Source organism: Ostrea edulis, chromosome 7, assembly GCF_947568905.1.
Source record: "Ostrea edulis chromosome 7, xbOstEdul1.1, whole genome shotgun sequence".
In the NCBI taxonomy this organism is placed as follows: Eukaryota; Metazoa; Mollusca; class Bivalvia; order Ostreida; family Ostreidae; genus Ostrea; species Ostrea edulis.
The window spans coordinates 43,621,290-43,647,028 of record NC_079170.1 but is presented as its reverse complement, the minus strand read 5'-3'; the positions used below and the strand labels follow the sequence as shown (position 1 = coordinate 43,647,028).

At 37.0% G+C, this 25,739-nt stretch overlaps 1 protein-coding gene and 1 long non-coding RNA gene across 3 annotated transcripts; one reads left to right on the top strand and one right to left on the bottom strand.

Annotated features, from left to right (window-relative positions):
- Positions 1-1,539: 1,539 nt before the first annotated feature.
- Positions 1,540-7,273, bottom strand: LOC125655707 (uncharacterized). 2 transcript variants are annotated; one of them, XR_007362836.1, is made up of 4 exons: positions 7,187-7,273; positions 6,737-6,943; positions 3,980-4,156; positions 1,561-1,624 (listed from the first exon to the last, which is right to left on the bottom strand). It is a non-coding gene; the product is annotated as an uncharacterized LOC125655707 (long non-coding RNA). The 2 variants fall into 2 exon arrangements; XR_007362837.1 differs by lacking the exon at positions 3,980-4,156 and having other exon boundaries at positions 1,540-1,624.
- Positions 7,274-9,890: 2,617 nt separating this feature from the next.
- LOC125654873 (isatin hydrolase-like) lies at positions 9,891-17,553 on the top strand. Its single transcript, XM_048884976.2, has 3 exons — positions 9,891-10,184; positions 11,851-12,021; positions 13,521-17,553. Exons 1-3 carry the CDS (start codon positions 10,006-10,008, stop codon positions 14,035-14,037), a joined length of 867 nt encoding a protein of 288 aa, XP_048740933.2. The 5' UTR covers positions 9,891-10,005; the 3' UTR covers positions 14,038-17,553.
- Positions 17,554-25,739: the final 8,186 nt, after the last annotated feature.

The window sequence follows — 25,739 nt, the reverse complement described above, 5'->3', positions numbered from 1 at the left end:
TAACTGTGAAATGATGATCATGATATCTTTCTGAGAATTACATGTAAAGGAACAAATGAAGATCACTAATACTGGGCAATCTCATAAATACCACAAAAAATACAAAATTATGAGAAGGGCAAGCACGGACCCATGGACATACCATAGGTGGGATCATGTACCTAGGAGGAGTAAACACTCCCCACTGATCGGTCACATCCACCATGAGCCCTATGACTAAAATCTTAATCAAGTAAACGGAGTGATCTGCAGTCAAAATTAGTGTGCCAAAAACGACCTTACAATCGGTATGAAACGCATCAGATAACATTTGACCCAGTGATAGGTTGTATTGACAAGATGACTATGGATCAACTGAAGTCATATTGTGTGTTAGTTTACTGCTGAAACAACATACATATATAAATCAGCCATGGAAGAGTCTGTGGTGTCTTTTATTCGAGTTCCTTGTGATATATCGAGTCGACAAATGAAGAAAAATACAATTGTTTTTCGAAAATGCGTCTACTATATCATCTTCACAAGTCAAGGGTTATTGATTCGTTACCTCGCACTAACCCTTGACATCAGTTGCTATTTAAAAGTTGGGCTCGAGAAGAAGGATGACGCAATACGCTAAAATTAATCAGCCAATGGGATTTCTTGTTTCAGATGAAAGTTTGGTAAGGGAATGAACAGAAAGTAAAAAATGGCGTCCGTTGACGAAAAGATATGTGAAAAATATCAAATCGATCATTTGACTGAAAACCAAAAGCTTTCGATATCATGTATCAGAGAAGGAAAAGATGTTTTTATTGGGACTAAAACCGGCAGTGGTAAATCGCTATCTTACGAAGTTGTTCCATTATTTTGGACAATTTGTTTAATTTATTAAAACATAGTCGACAAACGTACTTCGACAATCCGTCATTTTCATTCGGCTCATACCCCGAACCCTCGTCTAATTGTTTCTTCAAGCAAAACGAACTCCCGAAAATCAATCGACGGTATCTGTCTTGTACTAATTGGCCACAAATTCTACACCATAATGCCGTCGCCATGCGTGTTTACTGTTTAGTTTTGTTTTCGATCGACTATAAAAGCCGTTGTCTGATTGGTTTGCAGCTTCAGGCTGCAAACCAATCATATTGCTTCTTCTCGAGCCCAACTTTTAAATAGCGACTGATGTCAAGGGTTAGTGTGAGGTAACGAATCAATAACCCTTGACTTGTGAAGATGCTACTATATGTGTAAATGTATGTACGATACATAAGAGAGTTCGGATTTCACTGCTTCATCGCGCGCCACACCTGTTGTGATATGGGGCCTCGTTTTTTTTTTTGGGGGGGGGGGTCTCATCCGAAGGACCGCCTTATTTAGTCGCCTCTTGCGACAAACAATGGTACTGATGACCTAAAAACTCCTCCATACTTAAAGGCCGTAAGCACCGAAAATAGGTGTAAATTATGCAGTCCTTCACCTGGATTGGTGACGTCTCCATATGAGTGAAATATTCTCGAGAGGGGTGTTAAACAATATACAAGCGACCAACCACCTGATAGCTTATGATAATATTCTTTAATTTATATTTACACGAACAAAGAAGGCATCTTTTGCTTCACATTCGATGGCATGATGAACCTTTCTGAAACAAAGGAAATAAACACCACATAAATTAAAGCTTCTCAACAACGCGGATTAAATCAACTCACAGCCAATAAATAATTAGGGACAGCGGTGGTGTAGTGGTTAAACGATTTTCTTGCGGTACAAAAGAATGGCGGTTAGAGCCCGGGTTCCGTCACTATATTTTCAGGTTCTAGTATTGGTTCCCGTCTAAAAATATTTGAATGAAAAACGTCAAACATGCGTTAAAGTCTCTATCAACCAACTAGCCAACCAATCGGAAATTAAATATTTCCAATGCCACATGCAGTGGCTTCGAATTCAATCGTAATATCAAACAAGAATCCATCTTCCTTACTTTTAGAAGTGGATTTTTCTGAAAGTTGTATAAGAGAAGAACTGAATTAGTTGTAAGTACTTCATGATAACGCTATGATAATAAAACGGCTAGAAAATGATGTTTTGAAGGCATTCATACCATATTTACTGGTAAAACATGCATATGGAATGACTTTTAAGAGTAAACGGCCTCTTTCGTTTCCCACAAGCTACATAATCCATGTATAATAATTCTATAAGCATCGTCAAAACATTACACTACTGGTTATCCACACCGTAAACAAATATTTTATTTACCGTACCCAAACACGTGCACCGAATATATTACTGCTTCAAGGTCAATGTTTGGTAAGGAATGCTACCACGATCTCACAATATCAAGGTTTGGTGAAGAATACTAGCACAAAACTTTGATTTTGTAAAGATGTATAATTAGACCCAACTATAGGCTAAAAACGCAATATGAAAGTTCCATGTCATAACCATTGTTCATTTTCGTTGACTTAGCCACATCAGAGTATATGTCAGATGTTGTAAGTAATAGAACCAATTATTCATCTAAACATTGTGATTTTTCCGCCCATCATCTTGATAAGTCGTTCTACATAGTCAGTTTCTACTGTCTGTAAAAAGCTTTTGAGATGACCGTTTGTGAGATACTAATATTTGTAAAGGTGCGAAACAAAATCATGTAAACAAACAGGGACTGTCGTCTTTGAGACAGACTCACGGAGGACCGTAGGTAGTCCTTAATTATCGTCTTTCAAGAAAGACGGTATCATATAGTTGAAGCATTTTACAGTCTTCGGATAATGCACTTCCTCTCCTTTGTTATTGGTGGATAATGCATGATGGGAAAGATCTAATTTATATCAGTGGTTGAAATTCTGTTCAACGCAATGAAGATAATTTATTGATGATCAAATTTACGTACGACTTAACAATTTTACAGGATTTTTAATCTTTAAAAAAAAGAGAGAAAACGAAGAGTAGAAAGAAAAAAGAAAATTTGCAACATAATGGAACTGACATGTTCATCTTATTCACAACTATCAAAAACGTTTCTCTAATTCAACAAATACATGTAATAGAAAGGGTCGTTTTTTTACACGGAAACCTTGAAATTCTTCTTGATAGAATTTGGGTAATTTTCAGCTATTTAGTAGTCTTTGTTTCTTGTTGTTTGAAAAATTGAACACGCTGAACACTGCTTTTCACTGGATTTTTTTTTTTTAGATTGAACAGAAACAATGTTTTCTATATTTAGTACAAATATCTTGTCTGCCTCATGGTCATACTAGAAAATCATTATACAGTAGTTTCTAGTAGGTGTTTTTTAAAACTTGATTTTATATAAGATTTACAATTTTAGAAAAGTTTGATTGTGTAATCATTTGATAGAAATATCAATACTTAAGGTGGGTTCTTAGTCCTGGAGTTTTGGGGTTTAGGTAGCATTTTTTGTTTGAAATCAATAAATTCACATTCTGAGTAATGGAAAAAGGCAAAACAGTTAAGGATTTTCATATTCATTGTTATTACAGACACTACTGAAGTCATGTACCCCTATGTAGATTTTTATGAGATCGAAATAAAGGACACCACAGAGTTGTCCACTTCTGCTTCATACTTAAATATTTTATTGAAAGTAGACATTAACGGCAAACTGACAACTCAACTGTATGACAAACGGGATGATTTCAGCTTCTCCATCGTCAACTTCCCATATTTATATAGCAATATTCCATTATCACCTGCATATGGTGTTTATATTTCTCAACTGATTCGATATGCAAGAGCTTGTTCTGGGTATAAACAGTTTTTAAATCGAGGTAAGCTACTGACAAACAAGTTGATGGTACAGGGATTTCAACAGTCTCGATTGAAGTCAGCATTTAGCAAATTCTATGGTCGTTATAACGATCTAGTTCGTCAATACAACCTCGCATTGGGTCAAATGCTGTCTGACGTGTTCCATACCGATTGTTAAGCCGTTCTTGACACGCTGATTTTGACTGCGGATAACTCCGTTTACCTGATCAGGATATGGGGCTCAAGGCGGGGGTGACCGGTCAACAGGGGATGCTTACTCCTCCTAGGCACCTGACCCCACCTCTGGTGTGTCCAGGGGTCCGTGTTTGCCCAACTATCTATTTTGTATTGCTTGTAGGAGTTATGAAATTGATCGCTGTTCGTTGTCTTCACCTTGCATCTACGAAATGAAAATGTTAAGAAACGTTAAAACAGACATATGCTATAGTCCTGCAATGCATGCATGCGATTTTTCTGAATACATGTATTTATGTATTCGTGAATGAAGTTCCTACGCTTAAAACTATCTTGGCCGTTATGGATTTTGTTTTGTGATTTTGGTTTACTATTCCTTACACTGTGTAAATGAAGGAAAACGTGGTAAAGGGTGCAATTCTACACCATACAATTAGTATGCATGCATGTGTTGAAAAGCAAAATGTACATGTAATAACCAGACATGTATCGTCATTTTTTATGGGGGGAGGGTACAACAGGAAGAACAAAATGGAAAATTGGATTCTTCAAACTTCTTTGCCATTCAAAGTAATAATTAAAAAGATGACGAAAACATAATAAATAAAACAAAAAAACCCAAACAAACCAAGATGTTTTATCCGATGTTCAAAGTCCTAATGTGGGGGTGAAGGGTTAAAAGAATCTTTCACTTTGACTGCCTCAATAATTTCCCTACACTTCATTTTCTTCCATCGTTGGGGGTTGGATGGGGTGGTTAGAGTCCTCTACTATGAGTACCTCATAATATCTTCATTTTCTTAATTGGTGGTGGTGTGTGTCTTCTACTATTATATCAGAACTTTCAAGCAGGGGTCAAGTTTGCGTGGGGGGGGGGGGGTGTCACCCAATATATTTTTTACTTGCATTACAAAATAACGGCCTCTCACTTCTGTCGGCGTGGGTTCGAAACCCGCTCGCGCCAGTAAGTGATAACGTTTTCCAGTTTACTTTCGGAAGGTCGGTGGTCTCTTCCCAGGTACATTGTATCTGATTTCTCTCTTCCACCAACAAAAAGTGGGAGCCACCAGATAACTGAACAATTGTTGAGTGTGACGGAAAACATAAACAAAATGGATATTGTTATCAAAGGTGGGGGACAGACACTCTTGTCCCCTCCCCTTGATTCTGTGTACCTTTGTACTTGACCTTTGTATTTGCGTGAGGGCCTACATAGGCTATGCCTGTTGTCCAATCCTGTTGAGTTACTCAATAAAATATGTTTAAATTAAAAAAAAATTCTATGTGCTTGATAACTACGCATATGATAAACTCAATTATTACATTTTGCATTACTACAATTTGCGTCGAGTTCAACGCAGAATGTAATAAAGCAAAATGGCATAGATATATAAGATTTATTGAGCGCCGAATTTGCATACAATAAAGTAATTGAAAATAACATTATTTAAAAATATGTTTAATTTTTAATTATTGTGTGCTTTAAATGAATCAAATAAATCTGTATTATCAATTAATGAGAGCAATATTGAGTTACTGTTCTCTTATATTGAATTAACGATATATTTTGTCTTCATAAGAGCGCGATTATTTGTCTTAATAAGAGCGCGATTATTACAAGATCATCGTTTGAATATCTCTCTCTCTCTCTCTCTCTCTCTCTCTCTCTCTCATCCCATACACTCGTGCAGTGTTGTATATGCAAATTATCTATGCACAAACAATTTATATACCTAAATGATTTCCTGATTTATAAATCTACAATACTCTGGCAAGTAATTCATACGGTATAAGGATTCATGCACAATATAGGGTAAATATTCTACTCTGATACTTCCCCTGCTTGAAGATAGCTGATCGGCACGGGTTAAGTGTGTCGCAGTCTGTACAATGGACAATGTTGTTTACTGTTGGAATACAAATGGAGTGTATCGTTTTGTTTCATGGATTATGCTAATAAAGGGAGTTTTACTACTACTTTGAGTATTTTCGACAAGTGTACACGTACATCTTCGGTCCTTTACAGATATTACGAGTAGACCCAGGTAAATAGTCATCCGCATTCGATGCTTTTTCATGACGAGCATCCATGACCATGTCTTCTTTATACCTACAGTAGCATTTATGTATTTGCATTTTGCTTGAAGTAAGTGGGAATGGTATATATTTTATACCCTTTGCTTATTCCAATTCATCAATAGATCTAGATAATAGATGAAATATTTGTCCGCGTTTTTGTATAGTTTTGACATATTTATTACAAATGTACGCACATTAACGTAAAGAAAAGGCATTCTATATTTATTTATCCAAAGCTTTTAGAATGATTTACTACTGTACGATATGTTTATTGTAATGTTGAGAACTGCATGGTGTTTCAAAACGTGATTTCATTTCTTCTTGATGCCCTATAAATTAGTATCGGAGATGTACGTGTTACCTGTCGAAGCTACCCGCGTAGGTAAACCGAAGACACTGATGTGAAGTGAAGCGTAGCAAAATTCGTCCCCTTATATACCATACGCACCCTGATATATATAACAATAGAATATCCAACTTATATGGCGGATTAGCAAAGAAATATGGCGGACATATAGAATTATACTATATTTATTAATTAATGTCAGCTTTAAGAAAACTTTATACATAGGCTCTGACCTCATTACTTGGTACACAAGTATAATAACTCCCCATATGTCATCATGGCATATAGTTTGTTAATTTCAGTCCCTCTAGATCATATATGCGTCTCCAATTTTAACTAAGGAATAACCCTGCAACATACCCATTTGTTTTTGGAAACTCATGATGCTGTCTATAGACATCATATGTTGTTCGCAATACAGAGGGGCGAAGGCACACTGGATGAAATTCATTGTGCTGCGTTATAAGGCTTCCCCTGATTCCTTCTCATTGTCATTACTTGTTGAATTTCCTGACAACAGATATATTGTCTTCAGTTGGCATTGGAAGAAAATGTCCACAAGTGCGCCTGGTGTAATCAAATCATGCAAGATTTATTGTTGAATTTCCATTTACTTACGAAATGAAGCCATTATTTCATAAATATCAGTTGGGAGCTCAGTATTCTCTGCCATTATCATATTTCATTTTCACAAAAAAATCTTATCTCCCATGTGTTTTTGATTTGATTTATATGCAAACAAACTATTGAAAATGTTTACTTCTTCATTTAATAGCAAAAACACGTATTGTTAGATTAGAATGAACTTACATATTCAGAACACTGCCGCACGTCTCATATCCAGGACCTCTCGTTACAACCATATCACTCCAATACTACGAGAACTACACTGGTTACCTGTGCAGTATAGGACACAATATAAGATATTTACTTATACTTACAAAGCCTTACATGATGAGTGTCCAACTTATATCTAACGATTACTTGAGGAATATAAGCCTACCCGAAATCTTAGGTCTATAAAACAATCGGTCACTCTAGTTGTTCCAAAAAGTCGAACTGTTACGTACGGAGAACGGTGTTTCAGAACAATAACTCCAAAAATGTGGAATGCCCTTCGAAAACATGTAAGGGACTGTAGAACACTGTGTGCATTCAAGAAGTCACTGAAAACACATTTTTTTTCCATCAAGTTTTCCAGGACTGGTTTCTATCATTTCAGTCATTTGTGTTTCCTGTTTCAGTGCATTAAGATTATCTTATATGTTTTGACTGTGAATCTTAGTTTTCAAGTACCATTTTGTGATGTTTTATGAAAAAAAAAATCCATGTTTTAATGTATATACTACTCAAAATTTGATAAGGATCCTAGATATTTTCTGTTTAAAAAATGATTAACTGCATAACTGGCAATATTGTGTCCAAGTGAAATCAAAAACGTCTTCAACAAACTTGCACGTGCATTTCATGCCATGTGAAATGCGTTTCTCATCACAGTTTATGCTTTTGCTACCATTGCACGATTTTCACTCAGGTACCGGTGTCTCATTCTTTCTAAAATTTCAAACTCACTTGAGTGTTTACATTACGTTTATCAACACAATGCCCCCTCAAAGTGTAAGGCGTCGCCTGACGACAGAACAACTGGGCAGATGTATTGGAATGCTTGACGCTGGCTATTCACAACGTGACGTTGTAAATGCACTAAACGTCAGCCAGAGTGTTGTAAACAGGGGCTGGAACCGACAGCAAAGTTTTGGTACAGCAGCACACCGACATGGGGATGGTCGTCAGAGGTCGACAACCCAACGCCAAGACCATTTTGTGGCTCTTCAGGCACGACGCCATCCCTTCTGGACAGCAACCAGCCTAGATAACGACCTCCTGAATGCCTCGGGGGTGAATGTGTCCACTCAGACGATACGGAATCAGCTTCATAATGCAGGTCTCAACTCCTCTGACTGTTCGACACCGTCGGGAGCGATTGGACTGGGCTGAAGATCATGTCACTTGGACACAGAACGATTGGGTTCAAATTCTGTTCACTGATGAGTCCAAGTATTGTTTGGACTTTACAGACAGGAGGCACCGAGTGTGGCGACGACAACGTGAACGTGTCCATGATGCCAACATAAGTGAACATGACCGTTATGGTGGTGGTTCCATCATGATCTAGGATGGAATCAGCAGGGATGGAAGAACAGATTTTCATGTCCTGGAGAGAGGAACAATGACGGGGGTGCGGTACCGGGATGAGATCCTCAATGTTTACGTCAGACCCTACGCTGGTGCTGTTGGCCCTGAGTTCATCCTGATGGATGATAACGTCCGTCCTCATCGCGCCAGGGTGATGGAGCAGTATCTTCAGCAGGAGACAATTGTCCGTATGGACTGGCCAGCGCGCTCGCCGGACTTGAACCCGATTGAGCATGTATGGAATATGCTGCAAGTTGCCCTTTCACACCGTAGAGCACAACCCACGACTTTGGCAGAACTCGGAAACGCCCTTGTGGAAGAGTGGAACAACCTTCCCATTGGAAACATCCGGGTGCTTATTGACAGCATGGCTCGACGTTGTCAAGCCGTCATTGATGCAAGGGGAGGCCATACCCGGTATTGACACTTCATCGACTAAGTGTAATGATGGACTATCCCCCAAAACTGTGTAATTCTTTCTCTGGTTTGCTGTTAACTTTTTGTAATGAAATGCCTTTTGGTGTTGTTATCAGATTTCAAGCATTCCGTATTGATAAAAGTTCATGCCGTTCATGAATTTTCATTCATAACCTGCGTAAACACGTTTCGGAGTCAAATTTATGTCTTTTGTTATGTTAGTGGTAAATTACACACATATAACCTAGTGATCCTTATCAAATTTTGAGTAGTATACTATAACCGAGTCATTATATGATGTGTGTGCGTGTGTGTATTTCATTATTATTATTATTTTAATACGCCCTGAAACTGATGTTTATTCATATATAGCATATTTATGGTATCTTGCATTGTGTTTTCATGTTTTATATGTACAATCAGGATAGGTACAACTACGGACTGTTTACATGTGATAACGCATCTTATATTGCTTTTTAATGTTTTATTTATTTTGTATGTATTATGTGTATAACATTCTGTTGTAAGGTATATATGCATTGTAAAGCACCTTTGAGTGTACATAGAGTATGAAAAGGGTGTTATATAAATATGATATTATTATTATTATTAATATTATAACCAGTTATTATTTCCAACTCGCTCATCGTTAGTTGTAGGGCTATTTTGAGGCGAACAATTTTCGTCTACGTCAGTCTTTGGCTCAAGAAGGTGTGGTTGTGTCCCTAATTTGACATCACAACCTTCAATAATTTCTTAATCCGATGACATTACGCTTAAATCATTGCACACACTACTGTTGCTCTCTATATCGTCCATACCAGCTGTCATGTGTGATCTCGTTGTAACGTCACAGCTGAATAGCCTCGTTTAAGGTCGTTTCTCATATCTGGCCTTCGTTTGCCGAGCATTAAGGAAAGGCCAAAGTACCAGGCTATATTCGGTGGAGCATGCCAAATAAATCTTTACACACGCGTGAGCCGTTAGAGTCACAATAGCTGCAAGTTTTGGGTAGAATGGATCTCTTGATGATATGCAGCTGTGTGTTTCTCCTGACAGTGAATCCCGCGTATTCCAAACCCAGGATTGTGGACCTTACCCACAAACAGGATAAGGACTCTATCACGTGGCCCACCAACCCGGCGTATAACTTTACCGTGCTCTACCGAGGATTTTCGACATACTACAATTCCTGGTAAGAGTTTGTCTATCAGGGGAAGTGGTATTATATTGCATACATCACGACAATCAGTGAATGGTTGCTCAGTAAGATCTTACACTAGATAGTGCTGCAAATGATCACCGTGCACACATTGCTAAGGCTGCTTCCTTACAAAATAGGTATTTGCGATTGCCATAAAATAAAGTTATTACCGGTCGCGGTAACTTTGTGGTTAGATCATACGCTTCACAACCGGAAGACCTTGTAGTCCTAGCGCCTCGTCAAGCCAAAACGTTTTAAAAAGGTTGGGACTGTTCCGGCATAGAATGTGAAAGTCAAGGGTCTGTGGGACATGATCTTAAAAATGGAAGTCCCGTGTCACGGAAAGCATAGAAAATCCTGGTAATGTGAATAAAAACATCACTGGTCGTCTGTATCTGCATTGAATTTGCCCAAGTGGACGTAATACTATCATGGTCCTAATGCATTATAGAATGCCAAAGTTAATCCGTTTTGCACCAAATGTATCGTTAAAAAAAAGCCAAATGGTACATGTACATTTTGCAAAAGGAAAAAAAGATGAATTGAAAATGTTTGTCAGATATACAAACAGACGTCAGGGAAAAACCTTGATAAAAAAAAGTGCTCAGCAGGTGTGAATATGATATACTAATTATTTGTAAAGTTGGCACGAATGTTGTTTAGTTTAAATTTGGTTCAGTGCACCTTCTCTAGTCCTAGGTTACTTTTAATGAAATATATGCCGGCGTAAAGCTTTCCAGGGTTAGATAACATCATCTAATTAAAAACGATATCTATTGTTTGAATAAATGCATTTATCAGGGAAAATACTAAGGAAACGTGGCTTTGTTGATAGAATAAAAGTATTAATTAAAGACAATATACGCTATTTCTATTTCTTGATATCAATATTTGAAGAAAAAAACAAATCTTTCATCCAATCAAAATCCGCACACTTATTAGTTGCGGGGTTATTACAGATTATTCGGTGGGGTGATCAGCACACTTATTCAGCGCGGTACTATTACAAAGTATTTGGTGGGTTGATCAGCACACTTATTAAGTGCGGTACTGTTAAAGAGTATTTAGTGGGGTGATCAACACATTTATTCAGCGCTGTACTGTTACAGAGTATTTGGTGGGGTGATCAGCACACTTATTCAGCGCGGTACTATTATAAAGTATTTGGTGGGGTGATCAGCACATTTATTAAGCGCGGTATTATTACAGAGTATTTGGTGGGGTGATCAGCACACTTATGAAGTGCGGTACTATTACAGAGTATTTGATGGGGTGATCAGCACACTTTTTCAGCGTGGTACTATTACAAAGTATTTGGTGGGGTGATCAGCACACTTATTAAGTGCGGTACTATTACAGAGTATGTGGTGGGGTGAAATGGAAAATCGTGATGTTGAGCCATGTTTTGTCGCTGTTTACGGAGATAAAAGACAAAGAATACATGAATGCCTTGCTCGGTTTGTAAATAAATTAGAGTAGAAGAGAACGGTAATAAAATCCATTTGCATTGTATTTTCCCTTAAAGTATCTGAAAGCACACATGGCCGGGATTCTCAGAAGGGTGTCGCTTAATCATTGTATGCTACTTCTTCATATGCTGACGTCAAAACTTTATTTACAGCAACACGTATCTGTGATATTAAATATATCATTGCAGGATTGAAAACAACCATTTTGCCATGCCAGAGCACATGGGGACTCACATTGACGCGCCGGTCCACGCCGCAGAGGGTGCCTGGAAGATCCATCAAATCCCGATGGAAAAATTGTACGGACCAGGAGTCATTATAAATGTCAAATCCAAGGTTGCGAACAATCCGGATTACAGGTAAAGAATATATGCGAGGCGCTACTATGGTTCTTACATTCATAGATATACATTCAGATGAAGCTTATTTGTCATAAATGGTGATTCGATTAGATGGGTAAGGACAGGGGTGTTGAACTACAAACGAAATGTGCTGTTAGAAATATGTGAAAAATATTTCTGATGGACCTCAAATGTTCTGCGAGTTATCCTTCATTACTAGAGCCTCCTTATGTGATATAATATGGTTCTGTAGTGTTTGACACACTCAATGGGCGCATTCGCCTACACCCGCTTTAGTCGCTTTACGCCTTATATTCAAGTGTCCTTTGTTCAATGGGAGTGCTTGATTTGTCTACACATCTCTACACTGAATTTAATTTACTTGTGTAGTGTACATGCAGTGTATTCAATATGGACGATGAAACTGTAACAGCAGCTGCCATTCTTTTTGGAGAGATTCTCCTGTTACATGTTTTGAAAACACTATTAATGCAAATAAAGCACAAAAAACAGTGGTAATCCGATCAGATGGTTAAGGACAGGGGTGTTGAAGTATAATCTTACATCGGTTAAAATTTAAGAATTTTTAATCTTTAATGCCCATTTATACATATCTATATGTATCTGAAAAATATCAAGTCATACTCCAAACCTTTTCTTGATTTTATGGCGTCAAACTTACTTTATGGCGATTACACGAAATATCACTTGTTCCGTATCATCAAGGCGAAGCTGAATCCCAATACGGATTTCCATTTCACAACCTGTATGGCTCTGTATTACATCCCAAACTGACTGTGTAAATAATGAAATACGATACACTCGATTTATCATCTTATACTTTATAGTTAACAAAGTTCGGAGAGAAAAAAATCAATATTTCGTCTAGCCATTTATCAGTTATTACAGTTTCCCAACTACATGTTATTAACATATGTATTGTGGTATGGATATTGGTCACACAACAGATGCTTTTCCTTTTTACCGTGTCAATTCCACAGACTTCTGGTAGCTTTAATGTCACGGTGCAGGCAGGATGTAATCATAATTGAGACATCATCTTTGCTTATTTTTTCATCCATTATAACGGTTTGTAATGAAATGGTATTCAATTGAATGATTGCACGATATTCAGGGGTTGCAACAATCTCCGTTAAAATCGGCATTTCGCTTTATGGTCGTTATAACGATCTAATTCACCAATGGAAACTGCTATTGGGTAAAATGTTGTCTGACCAGTTTCATGCCAATTGGGGCCGTTATTTGCACACTAATTTTGACAACGGATTACTCCGTTTACTCGATCGAGATATACTGTGAGGCTCACGAAGAGTGTGACCGGTCCACAGGAGATGATTCCTCCTCCTAGACACCTGGTCCCACCTCTGGTATATCCAGGATCCGTGTGTGCCCTACTCTCAATTTTGTATTCCTTATAGGACTTATGATATTATCGTTACCTTCTCATCCATGTGAATGACATCTTCTACGTTTTGGAGTGGTTTGTTTACTTACAGAGTTTCAACCGATGATTTGTCGGCATGGGAGGAAAAATACGGAGAGATTCCCAGACACGCTGTGGTTGTGATGAACTCAGGTTGGTCTAAAAAATATCCAGATCCAAATCTTGTTTATGGAACCTCTCTACCCAACGATACCACATCGTTTCATTTCCCTAGCTGGCACGAGGAAGCCGTCACGTGGTTGATAACCAAACGACAGGTCAACGCCGTTGGTGTCGACACTCCCTCTACGGACTATGGACAAACCAACACATTTCCCTGTCACATCATATTGGGAAAACATAATATAGTGGGAATAGAACACGTAGCGAATCTGGACAACATTCCGGAAAGTGGCAGCGTCGTCTATATGCCCGTACTTAAGATTTTTGATGGAAGCGGTGGACCAACTCGACTTTTCGGAAGATATGACGACGAACCGAACAAAACAAATGCTGCCATGTATTTCATGAGTACCGCAATCTACATATACCTCTTGCAAATGATGACAATCTTCGTTTACCAATATTGAATATAACTCAATGTCCCATTAATCCCTGTACGCTTAATACTAATGCACATATCTAAATGTTTGTTGTATAAGTTTAACAGAAAGGAGCAACGTTTTCAAAAAAATGTACATTATTCATTCATATTTTGTATTCTTCAGTAAATATTTCGAGTCCCTTAGTTAAACTCAAATGCCGATTTTTCTATTCATTCAATTCAGGTGTCTTATAGGCAACTTTGTTTGCAGAATTAGTAACAGAGAACAGTATTTCAACCTACGTTTTAAGCAGGTCTATGTTAATATTGAGAAGACGACTTTTTCTCTCATATATCTACGTATGTAAGATACAGATATTCTATGAAAGAAAGGTATGTAAGATATTTCTTTCTCTCATATCTACATATGTAAGATACAGATATTCTATGAAAGAAAGGTATGTAAGATATTTCTATCTTTCATATCACGTGACGTTTATCTTACATATCCCGTGACGTCATAATCAATACACAACTATAGCTTGCAACTTACCTCGCCTCGATTGACAAACACTAGCGTCTGCAAAGCTCTTGTACAAAAAAATGACAGATTGTAATGTCCCTGATAATGTCCAGGTGTATGTGACCAGACACAAAATTACACATTCCTTGAACAATTACTGCACACTCAACAACAGTCACAAATTCCTCATACACCTAGATGTCATCCGGTGCATTATGCCAGTTCACAGAAACCCAGCCCACACAGTCTATTAGTTCTAGGCCTACCTCCACATTCACTCTGTCAACGTCTACTGTCCGTGTCTCAGGTGAAATAAGTGCCTTCAATGTCCATGAGACTCGAGTCCTTGCACGCGTGGAAAACGAAAGTCTAGCCATGCCCATATTCACCAACAAAAACTACTTGGAATCTCTCTTCACACACTCGTCATTAAATAACTGCTCAATAGCAATATCAATGCTCCTCTAAGAAAAAAAAACGTGCAGTTGTGGATTAATATTCTGATTAGTTCTGTCTCATATTCTGATTAGGTCTGTCAAAATGTTTCGCGCTGATGGACTGTCGAGTTACGTCACGCATCACACTGATTATTGATTTATTCAAAGAGGAATAACTCTAATACAATTCACTTATACACTCGACGGCCGATTTTTTGTCGGCAACGTAGTTGCCAAATAGATGGTCGTAGAATTCGATTCTGGTGTTATTTTTAATGTACAGCGAAAAATTAATTAATTGGAAAATTCTCAAAATGGCGTCGCTAGGCACAAGGAAAACGGAAAACTCTAGAAAAATGAGAGAAAAATACTCTCTTATGAGTTGCCATGAAATATTAAGGTGATTCCACCCTCGGGGTTGCAAAAAAGCGGTAAAACCCTCGGCAAAGCCTCGGGTTTCACAGCTTTTTTTGCAACCCTCGGGTGGAATCACCTTATATTTCATGGCTACTCATAAGAGAGTCTTATAATCTTTCATATCACGTGACGTTTATCTTAGATATCCCGTGACGTCATAATCAATACACAACTAGCCTGCAACTTACCTCGATTGACCAACACTAACTTCTGAAAAAGTCTTGTACAAAAAATTACAGATTGTAATGTCCCTGAAAATCTCCAGGTGTATGTGACCGGACACAAAAATATACATTCCTTGAACAATTACTGCACACTCAACAACAGTCACAAACTCCTCACAAATGCTGTCGAGTACATTTATATCATCCGGTGCATTATGCCAGTTCACAGAAACCCAGCCCACACGGTTTATTAGTTCTAGACCTCCCTCCACATTCACTGTCAACGTCTACTGTCCCTAAATGTGTCTCAGGTGAAATAAGTGCATCCAATGTCCATGAGACTCGAGTCCTTGCACGCGTGGAAAACGAAAGTTTAGCCTGGTATGCCCATATCCACCAAAAAAAAAAACCCACTTGGAATCTCTCTTCACACACTCGTCATTAAATAACTGCTCGATTAATATCAATATCAATGCTCCTCTAAGAAAAAAACGTGCAGTTGTGGATTCATATTCTGATTAGGTCTGTAAAATTGTTCCGCGCTGATGGACTGTCGAGTTACGTCACGCATCACCCTGATTATTGATTTATTCAAAGAAAAATAGCTCTAATACAATTCACTTATACACTCGTCGGCCGATTTCTTGTCGCCTACGTAGTTGCCAAATTGAAGGTCGTAGATTTCGATTCTGGTGTTATTTTTAATGTACGGCGAAAAATTAATTAATTGGAAAAATCTCAAAATGGCGTCGCTAAGCACAAAGAAAACGGAAAATGTCTAGAAATATGAAAGAAAAATACCCTCTTATGAGTAGCCATGAAGTATTAAAGTGATTCCACCCTCGGGGTTGCAAAAAAGTTGTAAAACCCTCGGAAAAGCCTCGGGTTTCACAGCTTTTTTGCAACACTCGGATGGAATCACCTTATATTTCATGGCTACTCATAAGAGAGTCTTATAATAAATCATAAGTATTTTAAAGAAAAAGATCCAATATACAATAGATCAATCGGTGGTTAAGTGGTTAAAGTGTTCATGTTGTGACGTGGAGGTCGTGAATTCGAACCATGAGGTTGTGGGTCTTTCTGATGAAACAGTAAAAACCGAGCTCCCACGGCAGGTATTGGCATAATAAATAACTTATGAACCTGTTAACTACGACAGTCCAAAGAGCCACCCATAGATCTAAATGTGCGGCGCTTCCTCTTCACTTGGCGACGTCAAAATAAGAAAGAAATCAATAAAATACCGGACAAAGAAACCGTGACAATATAAAACATACCTGGTCTTTATACAACAATGAGTCAATTTATATATTCATGCTTGATAGTACCACAGTATTCGATCAGAACATGACTAGTTGGTGTCAGCTGCTATACACGACTAATCTGTTTCGGAAGTTCCATAATCATTACAAACAAATGTATGTAGTAATCACCGTTGAAGCGGCTTATCAAGAGCGTAAACTGTTATCACTCACATTAGATGGTTTAAAGCGAGCAGACGTCACTTCCGTTCCTCTCATCCTTACAAATAATTGATAAACAAAACTCAAATAATTAAATCGAATAAACAACAACATTGCCGCATCACCAAACTGGAAAAGGCGGGTTTTAGTTGTTCTGATATATTTATCCGATATGAAGATGTTGATAAACTCAAGTTAATGAAATTTCATTTTATCCGGGAAATTGTGAAACATTTTTGTCTTACAATTTCTGGTTCACTCTCTTTTCATGCTAGCATGCTATTTTTCAAAGCAGTGGGTCAATTTATCACTGTGTTATACAGTCTTCAATGCTGATATTAGGCCTAGAACTGAGTTTTTTGTGTTATATTTTTCTCCTTTCATTAATGATACATATATACGTATATGTATAATTATGTATCCATTTACTTATATTTTATTATGTATTTCACTGATATGTTAGTATTATTGTATTCATAACACACATTAGTTTCCATATACAAAATGTTGTACTGACTTAAGTATGCAATAAATACACGCACGAATAATCGACTAGATGTAGTTTTGTTAACATTTGTTCGAGTGAAATCCTCCACTATTACAATAATACACTCATCGCTATATCTGCATTTTTTTTAATACAATGTTTTAACATCGGACACAAATGTCTTAACTATAGATTATGATTAATATACATGGTTGATTCATTGAATCCTCTTTTATTATTTGACATATTTACACGTGCTGACTGACGTGAGATAAATCAAGCATTCCATATTATTACTTATTGTGTCTTTAACTTGCTGCCGACAGAATTGTCAGGGTTAACATTCGTGGAATGCTCGGCTTCGACTCGCTTTTTATGGCCATTAAGAACCGGGCAATTTTTTTTAAAGACAGCCAGTATATATGTAAACATCTTTAAGATAGAAATTTAATTAACAAGATTTCTATACGTAGGTAACCCCCCCCCCCCCTCCGCAAACAAATGTTAATGTGCAAAAGTCCCATAACTCCTGTATTTTTTTAAAATCAAACTCGCGGTGTACTATGATCAAATACATATGGTAACTATCAATCCTGCAAAATTTGAACAAAATCCGTACCGAAGTGCCCGAAGAGTTGCATCCGCAAAGTGTTCCAATTAAGTAACATGAATAAAGTCAACAAAGTCCCATAACTCCTGCACAATTTGTCGAATGGAAATGGCGGCACAATATTATCAACTACATGTACATATGGTGAATAACAATCCTACAAAATGTGAACAAAATCGGCTGAGCGGTTTCCGAGGAGTTGCGTCGACGAAGTCAATTGTGTGATGGTCGGACGGACATATGAACACCGGTATTTTTATGTCTCCTTCCGCGGTAGGGAATGAGACAAAAAAAAAAAACGTTCCGGATTTCATCTTGCCGCCTAAATTTTGCTACTCACCGTCTAAGGAAAATTAGAAGTCTGAGGCCAGACAAAGAGCTTTGAGGGGAGAATAACGGTCATTTGTTTGCAAAGCTGTACTAAATAACTATACTGATTGACTGATATATGATTTTGTATTGACTATATTACGCTTTCATAACCCGAAATTTTATGATACAAAACGATGAATCACTATTTCTAATAATGTATTGCAAATAAACGAACGCATCAAAGGCTCTTAAACCACCGCTGGTTATTGATGGTATTTCTTTCGGATCATGCCATCAGGACCTTCAACTTTAATTTATTAACAGCGGAATAGAGATGGTACACTGTAAATGTTTGAAGCAGGTTATAACAAATCTGCACAATGACATTGAATATTAAACATTGCTTGGGTTTTTACACAGTATACACGAAAAATTTGAATCGTTTCAAGATTCAAAAATTAAAAAAAGCCCTATTTGCTTCTTATTTATTCATTTTTTTCTTATTAAGATATAGTTTTAAATAAATATATTCCAATTACATATGAATATTAAATATGACTCATTATGTAGAAATATCTATAACGTATGAATACAATATTGTGTTGTGCAGCGGATTTTTTTTTTAAAACAGTCATTGCATGTAATTGTAACTGTTGAATTAAATGAGCTTTGAACTTATGGATTGATGCAAAATACCGGCCCTCCCCTCATCGCCACACACAAAACATTTCATATTACGTACTAAGTAAATCAGAACTATTGTACGATTGGTAACATTTAGGTATTTCCCTATACAATATATGTATTACAAATTATGTGACAATAATTAGCAACAAATTTATATAGATAAATATATGCAAGAATGAAGAAAAACCGTATATAGTACACTGTATATAGTATTCTGATTTCAGTTGTGATGGCGTAAAAATGAATATAATTAAAAACAGTACGGGCGTGGATCAAAGAAAATATCTACAATGTGGTTTTTTTCAATGAACATATTTAGAATATTCTATTGTAATGTCTGAACCCTATGAATGATATTCAAATTCTTCCGATCATTTCAGAAAAATTCCAACATACCCGGTAATCATAGAATGCCATTTTAAAATGTTCCTTTCTCTCTTTATCTATCTCTCTTTCTCTCCCTCTCTCTTTCTCTCTCAATCGATCACATGGGCGAGGTTGTAATTCTCCACTCGTGTAGATCTGCTCACATATGGATATCGGAGGAAATTGAGAAGGAGGAAGCAAACTAGTTTCGTTTATTAATACACGAAATGGCGTGAGGAAGGTGGTTTTGTCGCTGATCAATGTATGTTTCACAAAAAGGGTAGGGGCCTAATTAATTAATCATACGCAGTGTTGTTCCAACACCTACATCACGCGATCAAAATTCTGAAAAAGATGTTGCATTTCTAAAACTAAAACGGATGAGTGTTACAGTTTTCACGTTAGTGATTGTTGTTTGTATGTTTTGCCTAAAGTTCGTGTATAAATTCCAAAAACTCACCGGCTCCAATCCAAATCACTGCTCTTGCGCGAGTCTCTATCTAGTATGTACGAGGGTCATTAATAAAAAACTAAGTAAACCTTTGTCACAACTTTTTATCTGAACGCCACATTACATCAAAATTGGTAGACATAATCAGACAATGGATTAAACCAGCGCCGTTTTCGGTTCAAATTTTATATACGTTATGCGGTACACGTACGACGCTTGATCTACGAGACGCTTAGCATCAGTAATAGCTATTGACGCTGAAGGAAAGAATTCCCGATATACATGGTGGTCAGTAAGTAAGTTAAAACAAGAGTTGATCACGAGAGGAGGTTCAACGAGAGGCAAAGAAATTGATTTAATTTTGAACGTTGTGTTCAATACATTTCAATTAAATCATGTTTTGATTCGAATGAAAATAGACCTACATGTATATCATCGATAATTTGTCATGGAGAACAAATATCGTTTCGTCTGCTTAAAAGTAATATAAAAGTTGCTGCACACAAACATTATCTGTAAAACCTTTGATATTTGATCAAAGAAAACTTTTGAGTTACAATTGTGTATTTATTGCAATAGAATTATTCAATAAAAAACCTGACTCAGTAATCACTGAATCTCTTAATCTCTTAATTTGCTAGCGTATTTCAAAAGTGATCATGTCATTCTGCCCACACCTTTAGAAGTTGCATGGCCTATAAAATGTTTCCAGCAGCTGAGAGAGGAAGACAGGAACCACTTGCCTTCAGTGTGTCAAGACGAAATAGACATTTACTTTGTTCACAGACTTGCAGGTGACTATTGCAGGCTTTAAATATCACATTGGTATATCCATTGTAAATCATTTAATCATTAAATAATTAATAAAGTCAAGCAATATACAAGTACATATAAGGGTATTTGTTTTTATAGGAGACAAACAATGTTGTGGATATGTTAAAGCTTTCAAAAAGGAAGACTTTTAGTTGAGAATGAACGGATTTTGGCAGGATCTTTCATTGCAAGTGTAACGGTATATACCTCTGTGACATTGTTGGAGCTGTCATGAAGAACAAACATAAGGCCAGAACGGTGCAGATTGCACCATGGTGCACTAAAGCTGAGGAACAATTAGCATTCCAAAGTAGGACAGCAGTATTTCGTCTTATAAAAATATACGAGGGATATCACTAAATACTGAAACTTTATTATCGCATTTTGGTTGTTATATTGGAGGAACAGTCAATTATGCCTCTGAAATTTGGGATAATCATATAGGTAGTAATGTTGAAAAGTACATACTGATTTCTGTAATAAAATAATGCAAGCAATGTAGTTGTATAAACTGAATTGGGCAGAGTTCATCTTATGTATAATAGTTAACTCCGTTTACCTGATCAGGATATAGGGCTCACGGCTGGTGTGAACGGTCGACAAGGGATGCTTACTCCTCCTAGGCACCTGATCCCACCTCTAGTGTGTCCAGGGGTCCGTGTCTGTCAAACTCTCTATTTTGTATTGCTTATAGGGGTTACGAGATTGAGCTCTGTTCGTTATCTTCACCTTTCATTATACTCACATAATCCTATCCAATTACCTGGAGGCGAAAGGGCAAACCTATTCCGAAACAAGAAATAATTTTATTTTCAATTAATGTCCAAGCAATTTGTGATGACGATTTAATGATTACATACTTGGTGGTAAGGTGGTACCTGACTAGATTGTTTTCTCGCAACCATGAATCCACTAATGTTTCTGCTTGGTTCAGTAGAAATGACACACGTAAGTTTTATTTTGTACAACCGTCTTCACCTTCTTAACATTCAGGGGATCTGCATTGAATTTACACTATGCAACAGCCAAGTGATAATTGTTCAGTCTGCTTTTTTCAATTATGTTTTGTTACTTATTCTTGACTTGCTACCCCTGCCAACCCATCGTCATAATACCCAACATTGTCAAAACATTCCTTATCTTTTTATTTAGCATGGTCGTGGTATCTCCATGATGGCGTCCAAAGCATCTCATACATTATATTCGATCAAAGCGACATATACCTGGGCTGATTTTAAGATAATTTTAATTTATTTTCATTTTAATCTTATGTTCGGTTATCATATACATATGGTGTTTATGTCTTTCAGCGTATAGAAAGGGAGAACAAATGATTAGAATTTGTATTCATAAATGAATATCATCGAGAACGTGTGTCTGATCCTTTATTTTACAAATATGTTTCTCACAAATAAAGTGGGTTTAATGGTATGTGTTGAATGCAGCATACTTGAATTGAAGTAATAAATTTCACAATATGAAAGGTGAAGGTATCGAACAGTGAGACTTACGTACTGATTACAATTTCAGATAAACATATGTCATTCGATGGTTCTATTGCCTACACACACGTTCAGATATATAAAATCAGCTTCACTTTTGTCCTTCCAGATACCATGTGCTGCATCCATTTTATTTCAATTTCATTTCTTTGGTGAAGATGTTTGAACAGTAACTTAAATCGTCCGAGAAATTAAAATAAAACGAATGTAAGGCTACATATTCTACTTTTCCCGAATACGCATTAATGGTGAGATAGATTTATGCTCTAATCGTAGACCAGAATCATCTCCATTTAATTTTCGTTTATTAAAACTTTTTGTTACATTCAAAGTTACGCAAAACGATCAAGTACACAACAAATGAAATACCCTACAAGATGTGCGAATAAAAAGACATCCATCACGAATTCACATTCTAGCGAGATATTATTTGCTGAACAATGTTAATGAAATAAAGTTATTTTTTGTTGATTGTCTTACTATTGAACATGCAACCTTTATAGAATTGAGATTGATCAGTGTTCACTACCTTCATGTTTTTTGGGGGTTGAAAATCATAATACTACATATGGGCCATCAGTCAACAAATAGACAAACAAAGGTATATGTACACGAAATAACTATTCACTGTCAAGACATATGATAAATCCATAGTTACTGTATTTAGAAGATTCATCATTGTTTGTCATCTTCATCGATTTGCATAAAATTAAAGATTTTATTTGAAAAATATCCAAAACTCAAATTCTGCTTTAATGTGATCATTGGAAAGTGTTGAGTGATTAAATAAATGTTTATCTGATCAAGATATAGCGCTCACAGTGGGTGTCACCGGTGGACAGGGGATGATTACCCCTGCCAGGCGCCTTATCCCACCTCTGGTATATCTAGGGGTCATTATTTGCCCCACTCTCTATTTTGTATTGTTTATAGGAGTTATGAGAATGATCATTGTTCATGCCGTATTTTCAAAGTGATGATATTGTATTCTACTAAAACATAAATACAAAAACACGCCCACTTCAACAGATGACAACATGTGCATTCATGGAATACATATATATATAATGGAAGTATTGTAAGCCTTATCACATACGTCAACTGACTTGAGAGTTGCCGCAGGGATAGTATTCAAAATGGTAAGAAGAATATAATATCATGATTAGATAATGCACATTATACTAGAATATTAACTTGCAAAATACAATAATTTGTATTGCTTGTAGGAGTTATGAGATTTATCACTGTTCGTTATCTTCACTTTGCATGTACTTTGTGTCATCGATTTTTAAACGGAGACAGGCTACTGACAAATACATGTAAGGTGAAGATAACGAACAGTGATCAATGCAAGGTGAAGATAACGAACAGTGATCAATCTCATAACTCCTACAAGCAATACAAAATAGATAGTTGGGCAAACACGGACTCCTGGACACACCAGAGGTGGGATCTGGTGCCTAGGAGGAGTAAGCATCTCATAACTCCTATAAGCAATACAAAATAGATAGTTGGGCAAACAAGGACCCATGGACACACCAGAGGTGGGATCAGGTGCCTAGGAGGAGTAAGCATCCCCTGTTGATCGGTCACATCCGCCGTGAGCCCTATATCCTGATCAGGTAAACGGAGTTATCCGCAGTCAAAATCAGTGTGCCAATACCGGCTTAACAATCGGTATGAAACACGTCAGACAGCATTTGACCCAATGCGAGGTTGTACTGACGAAGTAGATGGTTTTAACGACCATAGAATTTGCGAAATGCTGACTTCAATCGAGTTTGTTGAAATCCCTGTACCATCAACTAAATTCTTAATATATAGGTTACAAACGTCTCGTTGAGAAATTGTTAATTATCATAATAAGATTTGGAAATACAACATGTCATTGGAAGAAATACTGTTTGACGTTTTTCATACCAATTCTTACGCCGTTGTGTAATACTCATTTTGACTATGGGTTATTTTGTTTACCTGAAGAAGATAGAGGGGTCACGGTATATTTTGTTGTATTTCATACCACTTCCTAGTTTTCATTTGGAATATAAAAGGTGAAGAGTAAAAATTCCAGCATGAGGCAATATTAGACTGCACATTGAGTGTCTGTACCATTTCACCATCGATAGTGTAGGGGAAAAGATGATGACGTAGTTAGATAAACTGTAGGAATGTATATATTTTTTAATGAAAAGTGAAGATAACGCACAATGATCAATCTCATAACTCCTATAAACAATACAAAATCGAGAGTTGGGCAAACAGGAACCCCTGAATAAAGCAGAGGTGGGATCAGGTGCCTAGGAGGAGTAAGCATCCCCTGTTGACCGGTCACACCCGCCGTGAGCCCTATACCTTAATCAGGTAAACGGAGTTATCCGTGGTCAAAATCAGTGCTCCACGAACGGCCTAACAATTGGTATGAAACACGTCAGACAGCATTTGACCCAATGATAGGTTGCATTGACAAATAGGTTGTCAAAGCGACCATATAATTTGTGAAGTATTGATTTTAAACGCTATTGTTGTTTGTTTGTTTGTGTTGTTTTCCGCCACACTCAGCCATTTTTCAGTTATCTAGTGGCGCCCAGGTTTTATTGATGGAAGGGAGAACCCAGATACAATGTACCTAGAAAAGACTACCGACCTTCCGAAAGTAAACTGGGGAACTATCTCACTTACCGGGGCGAGTGGGATTCGAACCCGCGCCAACCAGAGGTGAGAGGCCGTGTGATTTTGAGCGCGATGCTCTAACAACACGGCCACGGAAGCCCCTAAACAAAATTGTTGAAACCCCTGCACCATCAACTTGTTTGTCAGTATACGTAGCCTGTCTCGATTTAAAAACTGATTATATGCAGAAAAAACTCGTGTATCGAATGAGTTGAGAAATATAAACACAATATGCAGGTAATAATGGAATATTACTACATAGATACTGGAAGTTGACCATGAAGCAATTGAAACCATCCCGTTTTGATAAAGTTTAGCTGTTAGTTTACCTTTGAATGTTATGTAATAAGCCTATAAAATTGATAACGTTTCTGAATTTAGGATGCTTTTATCAACATTCTTATATTTGTTTCCAAAATTGACTTCCATGAACAATTTAGTATTACCTTTAAGAAATGTACATCCATAACGTATATTCACAAAAACGTGGTGTATTTCTAAGGTAGGCTGATGTTGGCCCTTAGAGTCCCTATGCCTTTGTATTTTTTTATAGGATTCCTTAGCTTAATCAAAGTTCAGTATTTTCATGTTTTTCCCATTTAAATTATGATTAACCGTGCTCTGAAGAATAGGCGAAATGTAATCAAAAATATAAATGGCAGTTTGAAGGATAACGTTAAATTTATTATCAATATTTCGATTATTTGTTATATTTCCAATCGGTATTTTATTATTTCATCAGGTGATATTTTCGCTCATCGTCTTCTTTTGTGTTCTTCACAACACCTTAGCAGAGCAACGTTTTCAGAAAACCTGGAAGTCGGCGTCTTTCCTTGGTAGTTT